General features: G+C 42.8%; 1 protein-coding gene across 1 annotated transcript; it reads right to left on the reverse strand.

Annotated features, from left to right (window-relative positions):
- Positions 1–1805: 1805 nt before the first annotated feature.
- On the reverse strand, positions 1806–25612 carry LOC135539600 (carbohydrate sulfotransferase 11-like). Its single transcript, XM_064965575.1, has 3 exons — positions 25345–25612; positions 15217–15299; positions 1806–5166 (listed from the first exon to the last, which is right to left on the reverse strand). Exons 1-3 carry the CDS (start codon positions 25436–25438, stop codon positions 4318–4320), a joined length of 1026 nt encoding a protein of 341 aa, XP_064821647.1. The 5' UTR covers positions 25439–25612; the 3' UTR covers positions 1806–4317.

A 25612-nucleotide genomic window follows, 5' to 3' on the forward strand; every position in this document is an offset into this window, starting at 1 on the left:
ATACATATATACATACATATGAGCTCAAATTTAAAGAATGAACACTAGATAAACCCTCAAACTTGTTTAGCTAGTTGCCTGTCAAAATTGCACTAATAAATAATGGGGAATTGTAGCCTACTTGTCCTTCTGCAGCAGCTTGCCTACCAATGCATTAATTATTGTCCCAACCAAGCACCCAAGCTAACTGGCTAAAGTTGGCTCGCTTGCTAGCTAACTACTTCCAGACACAAATGAATGCCTCACTCTGACCATTTTACTCGCCGTAGCACAGCTGGTTAAGCTGTTAACATGTTATCTAGCGTGTTCATGACTGACAATTATATGTTTTGCTTAAGTTTACTGACACCTGTCATATCGAGCGAGTGTTGAGCATTCGTAAATTCAGCAGTTATTCTGCACTCTGGCACACAGACGAGAGTGCTCTGAAATCGGAGTAGATAGCCAGAGTGAATTTGCGAATGCATGAGGTATGCTAACTGGATAACAGTATTTCAAGTTCTTGCTAGCTAACCAAATGACACTTGCATCCCTAACTGTATATAGCCACCGAAAAACGACATGAGGGGAAAAGGTCAGTCACTCACCTACTCCTTCAATTACATTACGTAACATCCTCCTAGCAGCTATATAGCTTATGTTAGGCTCCGTGTTTTTAGCTTGGTACATAAATAGAAATCAGTCAATTTAAATAAATTCATTAGGTCCTAATCTATGGATTTCACATGACTGGGAATACAGATACATCTATTGGTCACAGATACCTCAAAAAAAGGTAGGTCTGTGGATCAGAAAACCAGTCAGTATCTGGTGTGACCAACATTTGCCACAGGCAGCGCGACATATCTCCTTCACATAGAGTTGATCAGGATGTTGATTGTGGCATATGGAATGTTGTCCCACTCCTCTTCAATGGCTGTGCAAAGTTGCTGGATGTTGGCGGGAACTGGAACACGCTGTCGTACACGTCGATCCAGAGCATGCCAAACCTGCTCAATGGGTGACATGTCTGGTGAGTATGCAGACCATGGAAGAACTGGGACATTTTCAGCTTCCAAGAATTGTGTATAGATCCTTGTGACATGGGGCCATGCATTACCATACTGAAACATGAGGTGATGGCGGCGGCTGAATGGCACGACAATGGTCCTCAGTATCTCGTCACGGTATTTTGGAGGATTCAAATTTCCATAGATGAAATGCAATTGTGTTCGTTGTCCGTAGCTTATGCCTACCCATCCCATAACCCCACCACCACCATGGGGCAGGCACTATGTTCACAACGTTGACATTAGCAAACTGCTCGCCCACACGATGACCGGGATTCATCCGTGAAGAGCACACTCCTCCAGCATGCCAGTGGCCATCGAAGGTGACCATTTGCCGACTGAAGTCAGTTGCGACGTTGAACTACAGTCAGGTCAAGACCCTGGTGAGGATGACGAGCAAGCCGATGAGCTTCCCCGAGTTTGTGCAGAAATTCTTTGGTTGTGCAAACCCACAGTTTCATCAGCTGTCTGGGTGGCTGGTCTCAGACGATCCTGCAGGTGAAGAAGCCGGATGTGGAGGTCCTGGGCTGGCGTGGTTACACGTGGTCTGCAGTTGTGAGGCCGATTGGACATACTGCCAAATTCTCTAAAACGACGTTAGAGGCGGCTTATGGTAGAGAAATGAATATTCAATTATCTGGCAACAGCTCTGGTGGACATTCCTGCAGTCAGCATGTCAATTGCACACTCCCTCAAAACTTGAGACATCTGTGGCATTGTGTTGTGTGACAAAACTGCACAGTTTAGTGGCCTTTTATTGTCCCCATCACAAGGTGCAGCTGTGTAATGATCATGCTATTTAATCAGCTTCTTGATATGCCACACCTGTCAGATGGATGGCTTATCTTGGCAAAGAAGAAATGCTCACTTACAGGGATGTAAACAAATGTGTGTGCACAAAATTTGAGAGAAATAATATTTTTGTGTTTCTAAAACTTCTGGGATCTTTTATTTCAGCTCATGAAACATGGGACCAACACTTTACAAGTTGCGTTGATATTTTTGTTCAATGGACATGAAACAATTCAACAACTTAAAGTCTATTGCTATCAAATTGACTGGGGCTGTTGTTGGACTGACAAGAGATTTGCTGAACCCAGTCAATTTGACAACAAAAGCCAGTCTGTCTTTTGTTGACCAATAAGAGGGCTGCACCATTAGAATGCAATTTTATGTGGGCCGAATAAAACATTTGGTGGAAAAAAATATTGTGAAACACTATCATTCCACTATTACTGTTGTAGATACAGTATATAAAGGCCATTTTCTGAAATTACAATGCAAAAATATTACATATATCGCCTTTAAAATGACATATTTATTACATATTTATATATATGTTTCTTTACCTTGAAAGCAGTTTATAGACAAGGAGTCCACACCTTGGGTTTGTTAAACTACCCACTGCCAACAAATGTAATTTCTATGTACTATCCCTTGTCTTAAGGCCTTCCCACACCGTACTTTGGATTCAGTCTTTTACGATTATTACATGTCACACTGTGCGATGTGACCAAATTAAAATATTGATACCAACCTGGCCAGATTATAGATTTGCTTCAGTACTGTCATCACATTTTGTGACTGCCTTGCGAGGCTACGTCAACTGCGATGTAGGCTACATCAACTGGGCGTGTCAAGCATGGTGTCTAAAGAACAACAACAAGCTGTTGCTGTGATGTTGGCTGTATTTTGTCTCGAGAAACCCAAGAAAAGAAAAGAAAAAAGGGTATGGACCCGTTTATGGCTGGGAACGAGGGCAGTATGGGCACGCCAGCATGGCGTCATTGGCCGTGTTCCTATTGGTCAGTCACCGAGATCGGCTCGTAACACCAGCCACACTATACGATGAAGGCATAACAAAAATTGGACACTGACAGAACTTGACAAAGCCTACAACCGCACGTAGTGGTACTTAATTGGCAGACCTAGGCCTTGTCATACTGAACGAGCCAAGACCTCCGACAATCATCTACGACCTAAGAATTTGCCTACGACGTGGACATTTTGTCTGGGACGGCAAATTCATGGCATAAGATGGCTAAAATCGTACAGTCGGGGCGGGCCTTTAGGTATACTTTTTCAGACAGGGCTCCAAGCCTCCAGGGGAGTCACTGTTGATGCTAGCACAATGTTAAGAGTGTAGACATGAAGACTGGTAATAATAATGACTATCGTGACAGCTCATCTTTCAGAACATTGGACACAAATCGGCTTTCCATACATTCTTTCAAAACAACTACAAAACAGCTTGATTTTACCTCAATATTTCAAACATTCACACAGTAAATTCCACATATTGCACAGCTGGATTCTTATCCTTGATGTTGACCGGTCCACCAGCATTCCAGAGAGGGACACACAAAAATAGCAGTGTTTATGTGTTCATTTGAATATGTCTGAAGTTATGGTAGATATTCCAAATGTCTCCGTGTGATCTAACCTCAGTATATCACAATGATAGTCAATGCCATGCTCTGTACACACCAGAGACACTCTCTACAGTACAAAGAAGACGCTGACGTCAGTCACATTCCCAGAGGATGTCATACACTTTTGAGTCACAAGGCCGACACTCAAAGGCACTAATATGAAGACTTTCAGCACCCCTGTGAGATAAATATTACTTTCAGACAGCTTGTGTTCCTCTTAGTCTGACTGTAGAATGGAACATTGTTGGTGACGATAGAAACTTTGAAAGAAAAAAACAAGGTTTGTTGGTGGTGTCATAGAGTTTGGTCATTTTGAGATAATGTGCACGATACTGTAGGTGCATTTTACACATACAAAGGCAGCAGTTCAATCTCCAGTGGCTCATTGTTCCAGTACAACATAATTTGCCTAGTTTAGTCAACTTCTCCATCTTGAGAAAGTGTCCATTGCCGGTTGTGAGGACATCTCATCTTAAAGCCACTCTTAACTTTGATATGAAAGATATCTTTAGTTAGTTGCTTAGAGTTCACCAGGTTAGGTCTCTCAGTAACAAGTGTTATTGTGCTTTGGAGAGTCCCGGGATCCATGTTAAAATTGTCTGTCACAATTATCCTGAGCCCTCTGTCATAGGTTATACAAATGCTGTTTATAAAGCAACAGCTGCTAAAAGTCATACAAACAGCTGATATCAGCCGTCTGATATTTGACTACTTCAAGCTGCCACGACACAATCAATAAGCTCGTGGGGACTGGGCACGACTTCATGCTTACAACTGCATTACCTCATCCTTATGACAGACGGTTCAAACAAAGCCTACTCCTAAGAAAAGTTACTTCATCGAAACTTCAGGTACTCCGGCGTGGAGTAGTTGAACAGCAGGAAGTCCATGTGGTATAGGTTGTACAGCTTCTTCTGGTAGAAGGGGCTGATGCTGTGGAAGAACTGGGCGGCCATGTCTCCCGTAGTCCTGGTGCTCTTGGCTGAGGTGGGGAAGGTCACCTGGCCCTTCACCCCGGCCAGCTGCAGCACGTAGCGAGAGTCCTGCTCCAGCGTCTCATACTTGCCCACCACATCATAGTGGATGAGGCAGGGGTGGCACAGCGTGTGCACCCGCTCCCAGTGCTCGTTGAAGGGCTCCTCACGCTGCGTGGCTGGATCCACCAGGTAGTACACAAATTCCTCAAAGGAGACGTCGTCGCCCCGCTCCAGCGCCTCGGCCTGCGGGTCAGGCCGATGCTGGCGGATGATCTTGGTGCCATAGCGCTTGTGGAAAGCTGTGTTGTAGCTCCGTGTGAACTTGTTGCGGTAGGCCGAGACGAGCCGCTCAAAAGGCTCGCGCACAAACACAAACTTCAGGTAGGAGCGCAGTCGCTGGTTGATCTGGGAGGTGGAGTACTCAGAGAGGGTGCGTAGGTTGCCCGGCACGTGGGCCTCATTGGCGGGAATGGCGAGGGGGTCGCGGTGGGGGCCAGCGGCGCCTGTCAGGACCATGAGAACTCGTTTCCAGTTGGTGCAGGCCACCTTGGGCACGTAGCAGTAGAGCAGGCCATGCTGGTCGTCCACAATGATGTGCTTGAGGTCCTCGGGGATGAGGACGCGGCGCTTGCGCGTGTACGAGCGGCAGGCGTCTTCCAGCAGCTCCCGCCGACCCTGGTGGGTCACCTGCACTGCCGACTGCTCCAGCTGCAGGAGAAGAGAGGAGAGGATTCAGTGAGTATTCCAGGTAGTGGCATATAAAAAAACAGCTTGAATTTGTCTGAAGTTCTGGTAGATGTCTCATGTTGTTTGATCACAGTTTGTTTTCTTGAGGTGATTAGAAAGTGAGATGGCCAATGGTTATGGCTGGGGGATACTTTGTATCCATGTTACTGAACACATTGGCATATTTCAACAGGTTAACACAGGAAGTTTCAACACTCATCAGATTGCAGAATGGGAGACAAGAAACTGGTCTACACAATACGAAAAAATATATATTTAATGAGGCTGAACACAAGGCTGGACAACCTACGAAGGGTTCTGGCCCCACAACAACCCCTAGCCCAAACACACTTCAAGTACATCCAAAATAATTGGATAGGTATAAGCAATGTTGTTGTAGCGCCACCCTGCCCGTATCTTGATTAATCAACAAAAGTATTTTCTTAGTAGCACTGGCTTTGCAGATAGTTTATTGAGGAGAAATGTACGTACTATGTGGTCGTCTCACCTACATATCTAAAGATAAATGCACTAACTGCAAGTCACTCTGGATAAGAGTGTCTGCTCACTGACTAAAATGTCAAATGTAAAAATGAAGGGGAAACGGGAGACCTAGTCAGTTGCACAACTGAATGCATTCAATCAAAATGTGTCTTCTGCATTTAACCCAACCCCTCTGAATCAGAGAGGCTAGATGGATGGAATTTTGTTTACATGTTGCTTATACCCATCCAATTCTTTCAGATTTACACAAGTGCCTTATTAGGGGCTAGGGGTTGTTTCTGTATGGGGCCATTTTCAACCCGAATATGAGGGGGAAAAAAACACCCTTTCAAAAGTAAGGCTTGGACCTTCTCAGTCTATTGACATCAGGAAGTTACTTGCAGGGGTAGAAACACTCCTCTCATTCCAACGTCACTTCATAGAATTCATTCTACAACTTGTCCTTGCCCGCACAGATTATTCATTCGGAAAAGGAGTTCGCTACGTGCTTATGTAATAGTATAAATGTCTGGGAGATTAACCGTAATAGGCATAATCTGTCCAAGAATGGAGCTAATCTCCAGAAAATTGAGAGTGTGCGGAGAGGTAGACAATAAGATGAAAATGTGTGCATTAGGGAATCTGCAACTGAGATGAGTTTTTTATTTATTTATTTAACCAGGCAAGTCAGTTAAGAACAAATTCTTATTTTCAATGACGCCTGGGAACAGTGGGTTAACTGCCTGTTCAGGGACAGAATGACAGATTTGTACCTTGTCTGCTCGGGGGTTTGAACTCGCAACCTTCCGGTTTCTAGTCCAGCACTCTAACCACAAGGCTACCCTGCCGCCCCATGTGCTGAATGACTCTGAATGACATCTTCTCTAAATGATCTTATTGTTTTGTCAAACTTAAGACTTGATAGTTGAGTTTTGATAGTTGAGTTTTAATGACCCATTTCTCTCTCATGTACACACACACTGTAGCTGGATGTCATAATCATATTTACTGTAAATCTCTCCCATGGACACACCGTCAATACCAACACTACTGGTCAACCAGTTCAACTTGGCTTCCTTCCTGTACAAAACCTGTATTTACTCCTTCCATTTACTCAGCCAAATGCAGAGGCTCTCAGTTTGTGTCTGTGTCTGGTGGCATATGTGAGCTGGTTTGAGAAGACACTGTTTACACTGAAAGCTCAAGGACACACTCAAGCAGGCTACAACGATGCCAACTCTGAGCCTTCACTCATTGTGTAGCTGGGAAGTTATATCTCTCTATAAAACACAATTTTGTCAAGCAGAAGTTATCAAGTAAAACATCAAGTAAAAGCACCAGGTAAGCAATTACTTATCAAAGTCAATCATTAGCCAATCAGCATAAAACCCCACATGGATGAACGATTAATCATAGATAACTCAGAGATCATAATTTGGAGGTCATGTGAATTAAAGATTTTAATTGGCTATTTCAAAGTCATGCCCCCCCTCCCCATCTTTGAATATTCCTAAATAAGTATATTCAACACACTGTCATTGTTCAAATTTCGATATCACAAACAGAGTTTGTGTTAAAAACAGTTTTAGGAGGACATGTCATTGCCCTGTATTTTTTTTGATACCTTAAGTGGTCTTAAAATTAGAGAGGGCTTAGACTAGGTTTAGACTCTAGAGGGTTTAATAATCGGAGTAGAGAAACACATGATTGACACCGATGAAGTGTGTGTCAGTCATGCTGGTGTCGGCAGTAGAGAGTAGAGAGAGTTACGCCGCTGCGTAATTCGAAGATATAATTGTTCATTAGGGGATATGTTTTCTTGGTCTAGGATACACAGAGTGATGGCAATACAGAACCTTCCCTTTATTCTATGGTTCTTCCCTTCTCTTCTCTTTCTGGGAAACATGTTCTGGTTTAGAGATTGGCACTGGCAGCTCTTTCATCTCGATGTGAACAGACGGATCATTCACCTTTCTGTTCTCTCCCGATCTCACGGGCTCCTCCTCTATTCGAGGTGAACATTATGAATCAGACACTGAGTTTTTTAACACATTTTTTTCTAATCTTTATCGATAGCAACAGCTCATGGTCCTCCTGGAATCAGAAGTTTTTTTTGACTCAATGGAGAAACGCAGTCAGAAAAGTGCTGATGAATGTCTTGCTCGAGCTGTGTATGCAACTGGTTCACCTCTGATGCTCACAGGCAATGTGTATTGGAAGAGATTTCTGAATGTTCTTCACCCAGCATACACCCTCCAACCAGACATGCATTATCTACTCATTTGCTGGATGCAGAGTTCAACAGAGTTCAAGTGAAGGTCAAGCAAATCATAGAGAAACAGACTGTATTGCAATCATCTCTGATGGGTTGTCGAATGTTCATGGGCAAGGAATAATCAACTACATCATCTCCACTAGAGGTCGACCGATTATGATTTTTCGACGCCGATACCTTTACCAATTATTGGAGGACCAAAAAAAGCAAATACCGATTAATCAGCCGATTTTTATATATATATATTTGTAATGATGACAATTACAACAATACTGAATGAACAATGAACACTTTTATTTTAATTTAATATAAAACATCAATAAAATCAATTTAGTCTCAAATAAATAATGAAACATGTTCAATTTGGTTTAAATAATGCAAAAACAAAGTGTTGGAGAAGAAAGTAAAAGTGCAATATGTGCCATGTAAAAAAGCTAACGTTTAAGTTCCTTGCTCAGAACATGAGAACATATGAAAGCTGGTGGTTCTTTTAAAATGAGTCTTCAATATTCCCAGGTAAGAAGTTTTAGGTTGTAGTTATTATAGGACTATTTCTCTCTATACCATTTGTATTTCATATACCTTTGACTATTGGATGTTCTAACAGGTACTTTAGTATTGCCAGCCTAATCTCGGGAGTTGACAGGCTTGAAGTCATAAACAGCGCAATGCTTGAAGCATTGCGAAGAGCTGCTGGCAATACAGCCTGCTGCTGCCTACCACCTCTCAGTCAGACTGCTCTATCAAATCGTAGACTTAATTATAATAACACACAGAAATACGAGCCTTAGGTCATTAACTTGGTCCAGAAATTCTTTCAGTGAAATACGGAACCGTTCCGTATTTTATCTAACGGGTGGCATCCAAGTCTAAATATTGCTGTTACATTGTACAACCTTCAATGTTGTCATAATTACGTAAAATTCTGGCAAATTAGTTCGTAACGAGCCTGGCGACCCAAACTGTTGCATATACTCTGACTCTGTGTGCAATGAACTCAAGAGTAGTGACACAATTTCCTTAGTTTAATATTGCCTGCTAACATTAATTTCTTTTCACTAAATATGCAGGTTTAAAAAAATATACTTCTGTGTAATGACTTTAAGAAAGGCATTGATGTTTATGGCTAGGTACATTTGTGCAACGATTGTGTTTTTTTTGCAAATTCGTAAATTATCCCCCGTTTGGCAAAGTTGGCTGTCTATGTTAGGAGGAAATTGTCTTCACACAGTTTGCAATGAGCCAGGCAGCCCAAATGGCTGCATATACCCCGAATCTGTTGCACAGAATGCAAGAGAGTGACACAATTTCCCTAGTTAAAAGAAATTCATGTTAGCAGGCAATATTAACTAAATATGCATGTTTAAAAATATATACTTGTGTATTGATTTTAAGAAAGGCGTTGATGTTTATGGTTAGGTACACATTGGTGCAACGACAGTGCTTTTTTTGGCGAAGTAGGCTGTGATCCAATGATAAATTAACAGGCACCGCATCAATTATATGCAATGCAAGACAAGCTAGATAAACTAGTAATATCATCAACCATGTGTAGTTAACTAGTGATTATGTTAAGATTGATTGTTTTTTATAAGATAGGTTTAATGCTAGCTAGCACCTTACAGTGGCTCCTTGCTGCACTCGCATAACAGGTAGTCAGCCTGCCACGCAGTCTCCTCGTGGAGTGCAATGATTGGTGTCCAAAAATGCCGATTACCAATTTAATTAATCGGCCATTCCGATTAATCGGTAGACCTCTAATCTCCACCCCTCAACCAGTATTCTACAAGAGCATAGACACAAGGGACAACAGACACACCGGTCTCTACATTGCAGATGAGCTGAAGGCAGTCATCAATGACCTTGGACCACAGAAGGTATTTGCACTGGTGACAGACAATGCTGCGAACATGAAGGCTACTTGGTCTAAAGTGGATGAGTTCTACCCTCACATCACACCCATTGGCTGTGCTGCTCATGCATTGAATCTGCTCCTCAAGGACATCATGCCACTGAAAACTATAGATAGACTCTACAAGAGAATCAAGGAAATGGTTAGGTATGTGAAGGGTCATCAAGTTATAGCAGCAACTTACCTCACCAAGCAAACTGAGCAGAATAAGAGCACCACTTTGAAGCGGGCCAGCAACACCCGTTGGGGTGGTGTTGTCATCATATTTCATGTCTCCTGGAGGGGAAGGAGTCTCTCCAAGAAATGGCCATATCACAGTCTGCCGATATGGACAGCCCCATCAAGAGGATCCTCAAGGATGATGTATTTTGGGAGAGAGTAGTAAGCAGCCTGAAACCTATAGCAGTGGCCATTGCACGGATTGAGAGAGACAATGCCGTCCTGTCTGATGTTCAGACTCTGCTTGCAGATGTAAGAGAATAAATCTGTACTGCCCTGCCCACTACACTATTGCTCCATGCAGAGGAAACTATAGTTCTGAAATACATCAAAAAGCGTGAAGACTTCTGCCTGAAGCCCATACATGCTGCAGCGTACATGTTGGACCCCAAGTATGCTGGCAAGAGCATCCTGTCTGGTGCAGAGATCAACAAGGCCTATTGTGTCATCACTACCGTGTCTCGCCACCTTGGTCTGGATGAGGGAAAGGTTCTTGGCATTCTGGTGAAGTACACTTCCAAGCAAGGCCTTTGGGATGGAGATGCAATATGGCAGTCGTGCCAACATATCTCATCAGCCACCTGGTGGAAGGGACTTTGTGGATCTGAGGCTCTTCAACCCTGTTGCCTTCATCATCCTTCAAATCCCACCAACATCAGCCGCCTCAGAGCGCAACTGTTCCTTGTTTGGGAACACACACACCAAAGCATGCAACAGGCTGACCAGTACAAGGGTTGAAAAATTGGTGGCCATCCGGGCAAATTTGAGGCTTTTTGAGCCTGACAACAAGCAATCCTCAACAAGGTTGTAAAGTGACAGTGAAGATGAGGCCTCAGAGTCTGATGTTCAAAAGGTGGACATTGAGGAGGTCCAGGGAGAAGACATGGAAGCCTGAGAGGAAGACAACCAAAGCTTTAGTTACTAGACTATCATTTTACAGATGTATGTTGAAAACGTTTTTGGGAGATGCGATGGATCATTGGTAATCATTCAATATTCCCTTTCTTTTGTTGTTCAGTGAAATCATCCCATGTGAAGAGTCAACTCATTTAATTAAAGTTTAATTCGTAACAATTTGTTTTTATTTTGTTTCTATTGGAAGGATTGAATCATTTGCAATTTGGTCAACTTATGATAAGGTAAAAGGTTTATGTTTCTGTCTCTATATGATGTTGGTAAATATATCCAATGCCAAAAACATCTACATTTAAATGGTATTAATATTAATTTGCATATATTTCCATTAATTCCCGTTAATTCCCATGGAAAGTGTCCAATCCCTAGTCAGGAGTTTGTTTTTCAGTTGAGCCGTGGCAAGTAAGCTTCACGTTATCTCCAACATGAGCAGATTTTACATTGGGGACCAAAACGACTAATTCCACATCCTGTAAAATGTTGTTATTGCAGATACACTCATAGTAGCCCAGCTGAGGTAATGGTGAGAGAGAGGTCTCCATTCTGGAGTTTAACCCTATTTTCAAAGCCCTCGACCTGGGGTGAAAATCCTGTTGATCAACTAGCCACCATCTTCTGGTGCATTGGTAAAATAACAACTCAATATTTATCTCCCAGGACAAATAAATTAGCAATAGAGGCTAGATAAATGTCCATGAATATTTCATGTGTGTTTGACATGACCCGCAATTAATATAGTTGGTTCACAGTTGGTTTAAATATTTTTACCTGTGAGTCATGATCGCGTCTGGTATGGATGAACAAAATCTAAATCCTTGCGATGGCGCATGCGGACGTATGTGCATGGCCAGTGTAGTCAGCATATAAGGGTAGTCAGCATATAAGGGTAACTTAAGCATGCAAGGTTAACTCTCCATGCATTGTAAAACCTTTGCCTAAATTACATTTCCAGTATAAAGTAATTACACCCTTTCGTGTTCCAAAACTAAAGTTAGACAAATCAGAATAATATTTGTTAAAATCTTCCACCAGTTTTGCTTGCTGCCTGCATAAACTCAAACACATTTCCTCAAAGTATAGCAAGAGCACAGAGTTCCACTTTGGACAAGCTAAGTGCAAAATAGCAAAAAGAAAACTGCAAGCGATTATAAGTAAATAATGTCTCAAGCAGTTCTGTCATTTGGCATGAGCCTCAGACTACCCTCCCTGTATGATTTAATTGGCAACAGCCAAGCTAATTTCTCTCACATTCTCTCCAAGTCTTAGTTCTGGAACAGTCCCTACGTAATGTCATACTGTATAATATACCACAACCTGTACATACAAACACATCCCTGGAACTATGTATGTTTTCTACATTACAATTACCCTGGAGTAATGCCCATGTAATGTAAAATGTTGCCATAAGGTTTTAGCGAACCTTGTCTTGATGAAAAGTAATTGCAGAGAGTTCCAGGCCACAGGTTAGCTTTTTGCCTCTGCTGACACCAGAATGTCAAACCGTCATAGTGACACACTGTATAGATGTTTGTTTAGAAGAAGAACGCCATGAGGTATTTAAGTAGCCTATAAAGTACAACTCTATAGGCTACTTATTAGGATTCATATTTTCCAATTTAAATACTGGAGTTTAAATACCGGGAATAATTCCTACTAACAGAGAGAGTCCGGGGAAATACCGCAAAAATACCCACTTAAAGAATTACCCACTTAAAGTGTTTAAAACCAAGATATGGTCACTATGCCAGGGTTAAGAGGGGCGCTGCACCGGCTTGGTTGTGCCACTATGTAAAGATTTCAGAGCAAATTAAACAGATATTTTAGTAATGTTATAGTAACTATCTTTGATCGCCAATGCCATTGTTGTGAATTGCAAAACAGGCCATTCATAAATTCTGAGCGTTATCATGTTCCTCAATTAATTCATCGCATTTCAGCGGTAGGCTATCTCGACACAGAGGCTCCCAGGACACACCCCGAATAAAGCGTTGTAGAATCAAACAAAGTTTGCAATGGCAGTCAAACAAAAGTCAAACGACCAAAGTTGCTACGCTTGCTAGATAACCTCCTTCAACAAATGTCAGAATATCTCCTCTATTTGGCAAAATCAAGTTGATGATTATACAGCTAGCAGATCAGCTCATGAATAACCGGGAGCTGAAGAGTGGAAAAAGTTTAAATGTCAAGATAAAAATATCCATATCTACTCTCATACCGTTTGTTGATCACACATTCTCTACCGAAGCTCTCATATGGGCAGCAAGTACGAGACAGCGCAGAGAAGCGGGGAAAATGTTATAACGGTATTTTGACAGCCATAGGCGATTACAGAATAAAGTTAGGAATTTTCATGAGGGACAGGACTCAGGATTTTGGGTTTCAGTGGGATTGGGACTGGATAGGAAAATAGCTTAGGCTGTAGGACAGGAGAAGTTAGAATTTCCCCTCATGAATTGTTAACAGACAGAGATGCCTATGTAGTGAATTGTGCAGATTCAATTTGTGACTGTCTGAAGAGTCCCAATGACAGCTCAAAGAGGCACACGTTATTTTATAGGCCATACTGTAGGGGTTTATTGTAGGGCTTATAAACTGCATTCTGGTGTGTGTGCAGTACTGCAGTACTGCAGTATCAATTATGCGTGTGTGTCACGCCCTGACCTTAGAGAGCCTTTTTATTCTCTATTTTGGTTAGGTCAGGGTGTGACTAGGGTGGGTACTCTAGTTTGTATATTTCTATGTTGGCCTGGTATGGTTCCCAATTAGAGGCAGCTGTCTTTCGTTGTCTCTGATTGGGGATCATATTTAGCTGGACGTTTCGTTACTCTTTATTTTGTTTTGTTGCTGGCTCACTTTAATAAATATGATGAGCGCTTTCCACGCTGCACCTTGGTCCAATCCTTCAAACAACGAACGTAACAGTGTGCTTTGAATTTATGGTGACTTTGTGTGAAGTAAATACACTAGGTTTAAGGCTTCCATGCGACAACCTGTTTGGATAAGGTGTCATTTTATTTTTTGCTAATCTGCCGCTGCGCATGTCGTGTATTTTGTAGTATTGCAGAAGTGCAACATTGGAGACATTTTTTGTAATTTCCCAGATCTTGTCATTCAATGTTTTCAGGAAATGTGAAGAGTGTTCCTGGGACAGTCCCGGGATCCCAGTTACCCATGTTAATCCCTAACTATTTATAGGGAACTTTATACTGCACCCTATCACTGTCTGGACTTTTTTTCAACAGTGGTATGACAAGTCAAAAGAAGGAGGGAGAGAGAGAGGGGTAGATTGTAATTTTGCTAGCATCTATGTCAGTTATTTTATTTTGAACAAGATGGTTTTATGCCCACCACACCTGAGAAGCAGGCAAAAATAACTTTGTGAATTCCCTTTGCATTATAACTAATCTTTTGTCTTCCTAAGCATCTAAAATAATTGTATTTTGCAAACCAATGTCTGACTGCAGTCTGGAATCGCCAAGTCAGGGCTAGGAATGAATCATCTTCAAATAGTCTTCTGTGGCGAAATTTTACGCAGACGTTTGCACTTTTGTCTGATGAGTAACTTCAAAAGAGCTGTACTAGACAGTAAACAAACCTCAAAAAAGGTCAAGGGTCGCACCTGTGTCAATCACTGACTGTCACTGGTAACTACAGCAGACAATTTCAAAGATGTACAGATTTCAAGACACCCGACCCTTGTAGCTAAAGGTACATCTGTAGTGCAATGTGGGCTTAATAGTTATGATTTAATCTAAATCTGCTTTTACAGACAAACCATTCACATCAGAGATGAAATGAAACATGAAACAGATCACGCATATATTAATTTGAGATTTCGGCTGTCCGCGCACACAAAATGAGGTAAGTTGAAGTTCGGAAGCCGAAGTTCGGTAGCCGAAGTCTATAACCCTTCCCGGTGATACAGTAGGTCAACAGTAGGGGTGGGAAATATGGACGGCATTCTTCAATTAAGTGTTTGCTGTCATTCAACGAGAGAGCGCAGCAGCAGCAGAATTAAATGTCATCTTTCCTCAACCAATAAGGTTAACACTCTCACATTATACAGAACTTTCAGCAAGTAAACAGCAAAGGCTCCGAATATTTAAAAAAAAAACTTGAAAAACTCACAAAACATGAGCAAAACAAGTTCAGTGGTCATCAACATTCATGTAGCTATAAATTCATCAGCCAATGATGTGAAGGCTACCTGGTGGTGGGCGGGACTTACCTGGTCAATGTCATAGAGCATCTGGAGTGGACTTCTCCCTGACTTTCCCTGGCCGCTGCTCCTCCCACTGCCCTGCGCTGAGGCTGAGAAAACACACACAGGTACACATATCTAGGTCAGTACAGGCAGATTACCTATAGTACACACTCAAGACCACTAGCCATCTCTGCTACATTCTAAATTGGTATCCACACACTCCATGTTATGCCATTGTGGCAAATCATCAGGTATGGCAAGTTATTACTGAACTTTCAATCTGAATGCAAATTTCATGTTTGTTTAATGTTGAGCCCAATGCTTGATAAGCGACCACTCTGACACAGCCTAGTTGAAACTAGGGCAAAATGTATTTTACGTCCGTGCCATAGTTTAGTTAGTGTTAGTGAAAATGTGCAACTTCCTAAAAAAGGGCAAGAGAGATAATCATTGAATCATGTTAAATGTAAAGGTATGAATGTAACCACAATCAGAGACTTTAATATAGCCTAATAGAAAGTCGCAAATACAGTTGAGTCAGAGGGAGACCAGAAAGAGAAACTCACCAACTTGTAATTTCTTACATACTGTACACACTACTACACACCTGAGGGTCATTAAACACTAACAAAGAGGTGCGCACACCCAAACTACATTCCATACAACACTTACCTACAGGTTGTCATAGAAGCACACAGAGAAAAGAGAGGATATTTTATGTAAAACCAGGCCTCAAAAAGGACTGTGCATCCATTCAGACTACTGTATCTTTTACTGTAGCTCTCTCCTAAACATACAAGGCAGCAACACTACTGAAAACAGCACTCCTTTATGGGAGCAGAGGAGGAGGTGGAAGGAAGTATGAAGCGAAAAAGGGTGAAAATTTGCTTGCAATCATAGAAAACCAAGAGAGCAGATGGAGGATAAACAGCAGTAGGAAGCCTCTGGGACTACTTTAAAGTTACTTTAAGAAACATGACGTGGCATGTAGATTGTTGTTGTATAGGCTGTTGTTGTCGTAGCCTCTGTTTCGTATGCTGTGGCCCATGTGATGTTCTATAAAAACAAAATGGTTGGCGGTGCAAGCATGCAATTTACTGTGTTTGGTAAAACAAATGTCACATTTGTCAGACAGTGTGGGTTGACAAGAAACCTTCACATCGGAATTGAGAGAGACAGAGTCACAGACATGGTCTCTCGAGACAGGGGAGGGTTGGTGAGGGTGCAGCCAGACAGGGCATGGCTGAGATAATTGTCTGTGTTTCAGTACCATCAAGCACGTCTTCAGAAATCCGACATCATAAATGGCACCAATTTATTCCTTAATGTTACTGTACAAGAATGGAGCATTCACCGACTGAGAATAATTTGTTTAAAACTTAAATTAATTAGCAAGACTTCCAGTAGCTAATTAAAAACTAAATATGACTGGGATTGAACATAAAAGTATGAAAAGGATAAAACAAACTGATGTGTCACTCTGACCAAATGAGTGGAACACACAAACACACACTGCAACCCACACTAAGGAGGTCAACAGGACCAACTTAGCCACCATACAGTACACCAGTCTGGTGGAAAGATTTAGACTGGAGAGACTACAACTGGTGGCATACAGTCTTCCTATGCACCCAACTACTGTAGTTTGGTCTAAAATTGTCACGTCTACTCCCGCTACGGCACTCAACGTCACCAGTCTACTAACCGCCGGTCCTGGCAACCCATCATTACGCTCACCTGGCAACCATCATTACTCACACCTGCGCCCCATCATGAGGCACACCTGGACATTATTACTACCTGATTACTTCCCTTTTATCTAGCACTCCGTTGTATCACCCATTAGGTAGTATTGGTTCCTGTTTTCATGTTTAGACGCTCCTCCTGTTTTTGTATTCAGTCCATGTTCGTTCCTATTAAACTCACAGGCTGCACCTGCTTTCTGACTCCCTGCGTCTCCTCCACAAAAATGTAAGATTCTCGTACTAGTCACTACTGTTGGGTTCTGAGAATATGAAATACACTTATTCATGTCACTGAGGAAGAGAGGGTAATGTATAATGGTTTACATTATGTCAGGATATGTTATTGTTAGACATCGGGGATCCTATGGGAGGGATCCTCTGGGAGAAGAGACACAGTCTGGTACCAATCACCATGACAGCCTTGAGTTGGGGAGGAGTGAGGAATTTGGGGTAGAGGTCAATGGAAGTGAGGAGGAACAGATATCACAAAGGTTCTGTCTAGCAACAGAGATGCGTTGTCTGTTCAGATTGTGCAGGAGGAGACTCAGCCTAGGAGGAAGGGTTAAATATCAGTGCTTGTTCAGATGTGTAGGAGGAGACTCAGCCGAGGAGGAAGGGTTAAATATCAGTGCTTGTTCAGATGTGTAGGAGACTCAGCCGAGGAGGAAGGGTTAAATATCAGTGCTTGTTCAGATGTGTAGGAGACTCAGCCGAGGAGGAAGGGTTAAATATCAGTGCTTGTTCAGATGTGTAGGAGACTCAGCCGAGGAGGAAGGGTTAAATATCAGTGCTTGTTCAGATGTGTAGGAGACTCAGCCGAGGAGGAAGGGTTAAATATCAGTGCTTGTGTGAAAATGTCTTTGTCTAATGCAGCTGTATTGATCCTCTGGGAAGAATAAACTTGGGTTAAGCTTTCATAGTGTCTGTTGAGTTTGACCCACCGGGCACAGGCATCATTTCAACGTCTAGTTTTGTTTTACATTCGGTTTAGTTGTCAACTAATGTGAATTCAACAACAAATTACCACGCGATTGGATTTAGGTTAAATGTTGTGTGAAATAAAGATGAAATTCCCTTACATTGATGACTTTTTTCAAACCCAATCAGTTCCACATTAATTCAACATCACATACATTTTTGTTGATGTTCAAATGACCTGGAAACAATGTTTATTAAACCAGTTTTTACCCAGCGGGTAGTGCTTGATTCAACCAGTTTGTGCAATCTACTTGTAGTAGGATGGCCCTTGGGGGCATCCGTACCTATGTAGGACATGCAAGGGTTAGGTTAATAAACAGACTGGAGCTAGAACCTCGTGGTCGCACGTCTTTATTTTAGATCATATTACATGGTGTCAGAAGTGATTTTAAAATTCACATAAACGTGAAGGAGGTACCAAGTAAATCATATATTCAGGCTGTTTCAAAGCAGGGAGGGCAGTGTTGGAGATAAAACAGCGCATATCATTATTTTGCTAGCTAACGAGCAAGGACTAAGCTACTGCTAAGCAACATGTTGCAAGAGGAAGAAGCTGGCGGGATTTCAGGGTTTGCGACTCCAAGGCGCAAACACGGACAGGCCAGTGGCTAGTGCTGACGGATTTCGCATTAGTCCCCCGGAGAATTTTGTTTGTATGGACATTCAAAACTGGCCGAAATGGATCAGGCGCTTTGAAAGGTACAGGGTAGCATCAGGCTTAAATGTGAAAAATGAGGCATTTCAAGTTAATATACTGATCTACTCTATGGGCGATGAAGCCGAGGATATATTAAATGCTTCAATGTTGACCGACGAAGAGAAACTTAACTACAGTGCCGTTAAAGACTGTTTTGAAACGCATTTTGTAGGGAGACACAACATTATTTTTGAGAGGGCTAGGTTTAATATGCGCAAACAGGAGCAGGGTGAAACCACCAACAGTTTTATCACAGCTGTTCACAAACTAGCAGAACATTGTCAGTTTGGCGCGCTCAGGGAAGAGCTGATCCGGATCGGATTGTAGTCGGAATAAGGAATATATCACTTTCTGAAAAGTTACAGTTGGATTCCCAGCTTACCTTGTCCAAAGCTGTAAACCAGGTTAAGCAGAGTGAGACAGTAAAAAGACAGCAGACGATACTGCGCGACAGCAGCTCCTTGCAGAACGAAGAGAGTGAGGAAATACATGCATTTTCATACAGAGCTAAAAAATGGAGGGGAACACAGAACAGAGACAGACGTGGAGAAAACAATCACAGACAGCACCAGTAGCTAGGTCAAATGTTTGTCGCAAATGTGGGAAATCCCCTTTCAACAGATGGAAAGATTGCCCAGCAAAGGATGCTGAATGCAGGAAATGTCACAGGAGAGGACACTTTTCAGCTGTCTGTCGATTAAAGCAAATACATGAGGTTTCAGAGGAGGTGCAGCAGGACAGCATCTTGCTGGGAGAAGTAAAGGGAAACAATACTGGCTGGCATTCAGACATTAAACTCAATGGGGAGGTTGTGTCATTTAAACTAGACACTGGGGCAGCAGTGACAGCTATCCCAACTAGGCTGTATAGCTATAGCAGAGATGGCCCTTTGCTCTCTACAAACAGAAAACTGTATGGGCCCAGTAATAACATGTTACCAGTGGCAGGGCATTTGGTGATTAAACTGGAGAGTAAAGACAAAAGTGCCATCCAGCCTGTCTTCGTCATTGACTCTCTAGCCAGACCGTTGCTGGGGCTGCCAGCAATTGAAGCATTGCAACTCATTGAGAGAGTGAGCGAACTGGAGGACCCAAGTGAGGTTTTCAAAAAGAAATTCCCAAAAGTGTTTTCTGGTCTAGGAAGGATAAAAGGTGACTAGAAAATCCGCCTGAAAGAGGATGCTGTCCCCTATGCCCTTACCACCCCCCGCCGGGTGCCTATCCCTTTATTGGCCAGAGTAAAGGAAGAGTTGGGGAGGATGGAAGAAATTGGGGCGGTGTCTAAAATAGAGAGTCCCACAGACTAGTGTGCAGGGATGGTAGTGGTCCCAAAAGCCAATGGGGAAATAAGGATCTGTGTGGACATGACTAAATTGAATGAGGCACTCTGCAGAGAGAGACACATCTTACCATCAGTGGAGCAGTCACTGGCTCAGTTGGACGGCTCACAAGTCTTTACAAAGCTGGATGCCCGCTCAGGTTTCTGGCAGATACCTCTGTCATCACAGAGTAGGGCACACACAACGTTTATATCACCGTTTGGCCGTTACTGTTTTAATGTTTTGCCATTTGGAATCGCTTCCGGTCCTGAGCATTTCCAAAGACGCATGTCCCAGCTGTTGGATGGACTGAGTGGCGTCATAGTCCACGCGGACAATGTGCTCGTGTGCGGGAGGGACAGAGCAGAACATGATGTAAGGCTTACAGCAGTTCTGACCCGACTCCAGGAGACTGGCCTGACACTCAATGAAAAATGCACTTTTGCACAATCAGAGGTCTTGTTCTTGGGACACAAAATCAGTGCAGCTGGAATAGAGCCGGACCCAGAGAAGATCAGCGCCATCACAGATATGCGCAGACCCCAGAATGTGGCTGAAGTCAGGGCCTTCTTAGGCATGGCCACATATGTGGGTAAGTTCCTCCCACAGTTCTCAGATACAACCAAACCTCTGAGAGACTTACTAGCCAAAGAGAATGACTGGTCATGGGGTCACATGCAACAGGTAGCGTTTGACAAAATCAAAGGAGATCTGGCCTCACAGAGAGTGCTGGCCCAGTACCGTCCCCACGCTAAGACAAAAGTATCAGCAGATGCAGGACAACATGGAGTGGCGTCCAATAGCATACATCTCCCGAAGCTTATCCGATACAGAGCAAAGATATGCTCAAGTGGAGAAGGAGGCGTTGGCTATCACATGGGCATGTGAAAGGCTCAGCCAATACCTTATTGGCCTGCAGTTTACAGCAGAGACTGACCACAAACCACTGTTGGCTCTGTTAGGGACAAAAGCATTGGACGACTTGCCTCCAAGAGTTCTGCGCTTCCGCCTCAGATTACTGAGGTTCACCTACAAGATGGTATATGTGCCAGAGAAGGCACTGATCACAGCAGATGCACTCTCCAGGGCCCCAATTAAACGTCCATTATCAGAGGAGGAGAAATGTCTAGAGGGTGAGGTACAGGTGTCCATTAATACAATAAGGGACAGTCTACCTGCATCTCAGACCAAACTGCAGCAGATTGCAGAGGAGCAACAATGAGACCACATCTGCCAACAGATAGTGCAGCAGTGCAAAAAGGGATGGAGGAACTGCCTCAGCTGCTGAAGCCCTATTGGGTTCACCAAAGTGACTTCCGCTGTAATGGAGACCTTCTCATGAAAGGACAACGGATAGTTATCCCAGAGACTCTACAACCAGAAATGCTAGACAGAGTCCATGATTGACACATGGGGATAACCAAATGCTGACTGAGGGTTCAACAGTCAGTGTGGTGTCTTGGTCTGAGTACTCAGATTGCCAAGCTAGTGGCCCAGTGTGAGGTCTGTACAAAATGTCAACCTTGTCATCCGGAGCCAATGATGGCAACGGAGCTGCCAAAACGGCCATGGCAAAAGGTAGGGGCGGATATGTTCTATTGGAAAAATGACACTTATCTGCTAGTGGTAGATTACTACTCAAGATACATTGAAATAGCAAAGACACCCGTAACCACATCAGCTGGTGTTATCAATGGATTAAAGTCTATTTTTTCCAGGCAAGGGGTCGCTGAGGTCCTGGTTACAGATAACGCTCCCCAGTTCTCTGCCAGCTCCTTTTCTGCTTTTGCCGCAGAATATGACTTCATACATGTGACCAGTAGCCCCTACCATGCACAGACTAATGGTGAGGCAGAGAGAGAGCTGTGAAAACAGTCAAGGGACTGCTGAAAAAGAACAAGGATCCATACAGGGCTCTGTTAGCTTACAGAGTTACACCACTGCATCATGGGTCGTCGCCTGCCGAGCTCCTGATGGGTAGGAGGCTGCGTTCCCCATTGCCTGTCTCGCCGGCTCAGCTTAAACCCCGATGGCCTAACAGGAAGGCCTTCGCTGAGAGGGACAAACGTCTGAAACAAACGCAAACTGGAGACTTTAATCGGAGACACTGTGCTAAGGAGAGGCCAGAGCTGACCGAAGGTCAACGCGTGTGGATTACAAACTCAAAGACACCAGCAATAGTGCTGAGGAAAGCGGATGCCCCACGCTCCATGTGGTGGACACAGGCTCAGAAGAGGTACGAAGGAACAAAACACACCTCAGAGTTCTTCCAGATCTACCAGCCACACAGACCGAGGCCACAGAAAATGCACAAAAAGAGGGCGAAGGAGAGAGAATGCTCACAGAGCCACAAGCGCGCCCAAAAAGGGATGTGAAGCCACCAGAGTGGCTGAAAGACTATGTTACGTGAAGAGAAAACATACTGCTGGGGAACATACCCAGCAAAAAGAGACTGTACCTAAGTTAATGTTCATACTGTGTGATTTAATGCTTTCATACTGTTTCAGGATGGGAAGTAGCATGTTAGAGAATAATAATGGTTTCCAAATTGCATTTCAGTTATGCTTCAGTGGTTATGCATGTTGAGTTCTTGTTCATGGGAGAGGGGAAGATGTAGTAGGATGTCCCTTGGGGGTATCCGTACCTATGTAGGACATGCAAGGGTTAGGTTAATAAACAGGCTGGAGCTAGAACCTCATGGTCGCACGTCTTTATTTTAGATCATACTACACTACTCACTATACACCAGAGATCCATCAGCACATGACTTCAAGAGGACATCAACATTCAGAAAAGATGTTTATACAGTCATCCCATATGTTTCTATATGTTTAGCTCTTTTGGCAAACGCAAGACAGTGTTTATGTTAAGTTTAAGGACATTGCAAACAGCTGAAGCACATACTGTAACCATGCCATAACATTTTCAGGAAACACTTCTCTTCTAGCAGTGTAAAGGTCATCTGGTGTGTTCTTAGTCCTTGCATCAAGACATTGAAAAAAAGGTATGGGGCTACATATACACAGATTACATTTTACACAGTCATTCCCAGCTCGTAAGACCTGTCCACTTGCTTTCAGTATACCCGATTTGAATACATTATCCCCTGCTTTAACGACCTCCGCTGTTCAAGTCAACATGACTGGTACTAACTCAGCCCTGTTAAGGCCGTAAAAGCAGTCAGTCTCTGTCCAGTTCAAAGAGAAAGAGAGGGCCTCTTCTTCTGACAGTGGTCCGACATGTTTCAACTCTCGAGTAAAGCTATACGGAGGCACTTCTCAAACCTGATTAAAGGAATTGAGGAGACTTTTCTACCAACGTAGGATGACAAACTTTCTCACTCAAGTAGAATTTCTGTTAAGTAAATGGACATATACATTGTGTACAAAACATTAGGAACATCTTTCTAATATTGAGTTGCACCCCCTTTTGACCTCAGAACAGCCTCAATTCGTCGGGGACTCCATAAGGTGTTGAAAGCATTCCACAGAGATGCTGGCCCATGTTGACTACAATGCTTCCCACAGTTATGTAAAGTTGTTTGGATGGCCTTTGGATGGTGGACCATTCTTGATACACACGGTAAACTGTTTGCTTGAAAAACCCAGCAGCATTGCCGTTCTTAACACACTCAAACCGGTGTGCCTGGAACCTAATACAATACCCCTTTCGAAGTACTTCAATATTTTGTCTTGCCCATTCACCCTCTGAATGGCACGCATACACAATCCATGTCTCAATTGTCTCAAGGCTTAAAAATCCTTATTTAACCTGTCTCCTCCCCTTCGTCTACACTGATTGAAGTGGATTTAACAAGTGAAATGACATTTACGCAATTTAGGAGAAGAGCAACTTACAGTAGTGTGAGTGCATGCATTTTTGTACTGGTCCCCTGTGGGAATCAAACCCACAACCCTGACGTTGCACCATGCTCCACCAACTGAGCCACATGGGACCAACATCAATAAAGGATTATTGTTGTTGGTCAGTCTATGTCATGGAAATAGGTGTTCCTAATGTTTTGTACACTGTGCACACCTCTATCGAGCCTTTTAAACCCATTATAATGAAAAGTGTGAATAAGTGCTGGCATGGAAGGCTGCAGGCTACTTGGCTATTATTCATGGTAGGGATATGACATGCCCCTGTCATCTATTCACACTGTATTAGAACGCAGGAGACATTATAATATTATTCATTGTCTAAATACAATGGATTTTTTTTTACTCCTAAAAAATGCAATTTAAGAGTTTTAACCTCTTGAAACTCTGGGGGCGCTATTTCATTTTTGGATGAAAAACGTTCCCGTTTTAAACAAGATATTTTGTCACAAAAAGATGCTCGACTATGCATATAATTGATAGCTTTGGAAAGAAAACACTCTGAATTTTCCAGAACTGCAAAGATATTGTCTGTGAGTGCCCTAGAACGGGAGCTACAGGCAAAACCAAGATGAAACGGCAACCAGGAAACCAGCAGGATTTTTGAGGCTCCGTTTTCCATTGTCTCCTTATATGGCTGTGAATGCGAGAGGAATGAGCCTGCCCTTTCTGTCGTTTCCCCAAGGTGTCTGCAGCATTGTGACGTATTTGTAGGCATATCATTGGAAGATTGACCATAAGAGACTACATTTTCCAGGTGTCCGCCCGGTGTCCTCCGTCGAAATTGGTGCGTCTTTTTCAGCTGCTGGTATTTTTCCATGCGATTCTGAGGGGAAAGCAGGCTTCCACGAACTGCATATCAATGAAGAGATATGTGAAAAAACATCTTGAGGATTGATTCTAAACAACGTGTGCCATGTTTCGGTCGATATTATGGAGTTAATTCGGAAAAAGTTTGACGTTTTGGTGACTGAATTTTCGGTTAGTTTCGGTAGCCAAATGTGATGTACAAAACGGAGCGATTTCTCCTACACAAAGATTCTTTCAGGAAAAACTGAACATTTGCTATGTAACTGAGAGTCTCCTCATTGAAAACATCCGAAGCTCTTCAAAGGTAAATGATTTTATTTATTTGGTTATCTGGTTTTTGTGAAAATGTTGCGTGCTAAATGCTACTCAAAATGCTAAGCTAGCTTTGCATACTCTTACACAAATTAGTGAATTGCTATGGTTCAAAAGCATATTTTGAAAATCTGAGATGACAGTGTTGTTAAGAAAAGGCTAAGCTTGAGAGCAGGCTCATTATTTTCATTTTATTTGCGATTTTCAGAAATCATTAACGTTGCGTTATGCTAATGAGCCTGAGGCTTTATTCACGATCCCGGATCCGGGATGGGGAGTATCAAGAGAGATGAGTTCAAAAATCAATTTGTATGCAAAACACATGGGAAAACATGCATATTCCATTCAATGTACTGAAATGTGACAAATTCATGAATATAATAAAAGGCTTGTACAGGATATTTGACTCACCTGGTTTCGGGTTGCTGTGAAAATAGAATATAACCATTATAAAACACCACAAGCACATTGCAAGAACCATCCGATTAACTTTGGGTTTTCTCATCCTGAATCTTTAGGAACGACAAAGCCGACCAAGTCCTTCTGTGGTTCATGCGAAAAAGGACCGTTAAACGCTCAAGTAAGGTTAGGGATTTGGAGATTCGAGTACATTGCTCGGGTACAGATAGAACCGTCTTTTCTTCAAGTCAAATTGCTGGTTGTTACTTGTGCGATTCAT

Source organism: Oncorhynchus masou, chromosome 5 (genome assembly GCF_036934945.1).
Source record: "Oncorhynchus masou masou isolate Uvic2021 chromosome 5, UVic_Omas_1.1, whole genome shotgun sequence".
NCBI lineage: Eukaryota > Metazoa > Chordata > Actinopteri > Salmoniformes > Salmonidae > Oncorhynchus > Oncorhynchus masou.

Excerpts from the sequence above, each read along its gene's own strand:
- LOC135539600 (XM_064965575.1), bottom strand. The coding sequence starts at position 25,438 with ATGAGAAAACCCAAAGTTAATCGGATGGTTCTTGCAATGTGCTTGTGG. Across the intron at positions 15,300-25,344 it reads TCACAGCAACCCGAAACCAG|CCTCAGCGCAGGGCAGTGGG; the intron begins GTGAGTCAAATA and ends GTGTTTTCTCAG. Across the intron at positions 5,167-15,216 it reads TGCTCTATGACATTGACCAG|CTGGAGCAGTCGGCAGTGCA; the intron begins GTAAGTCCCGCC and ends CTTCTCCTGCAG.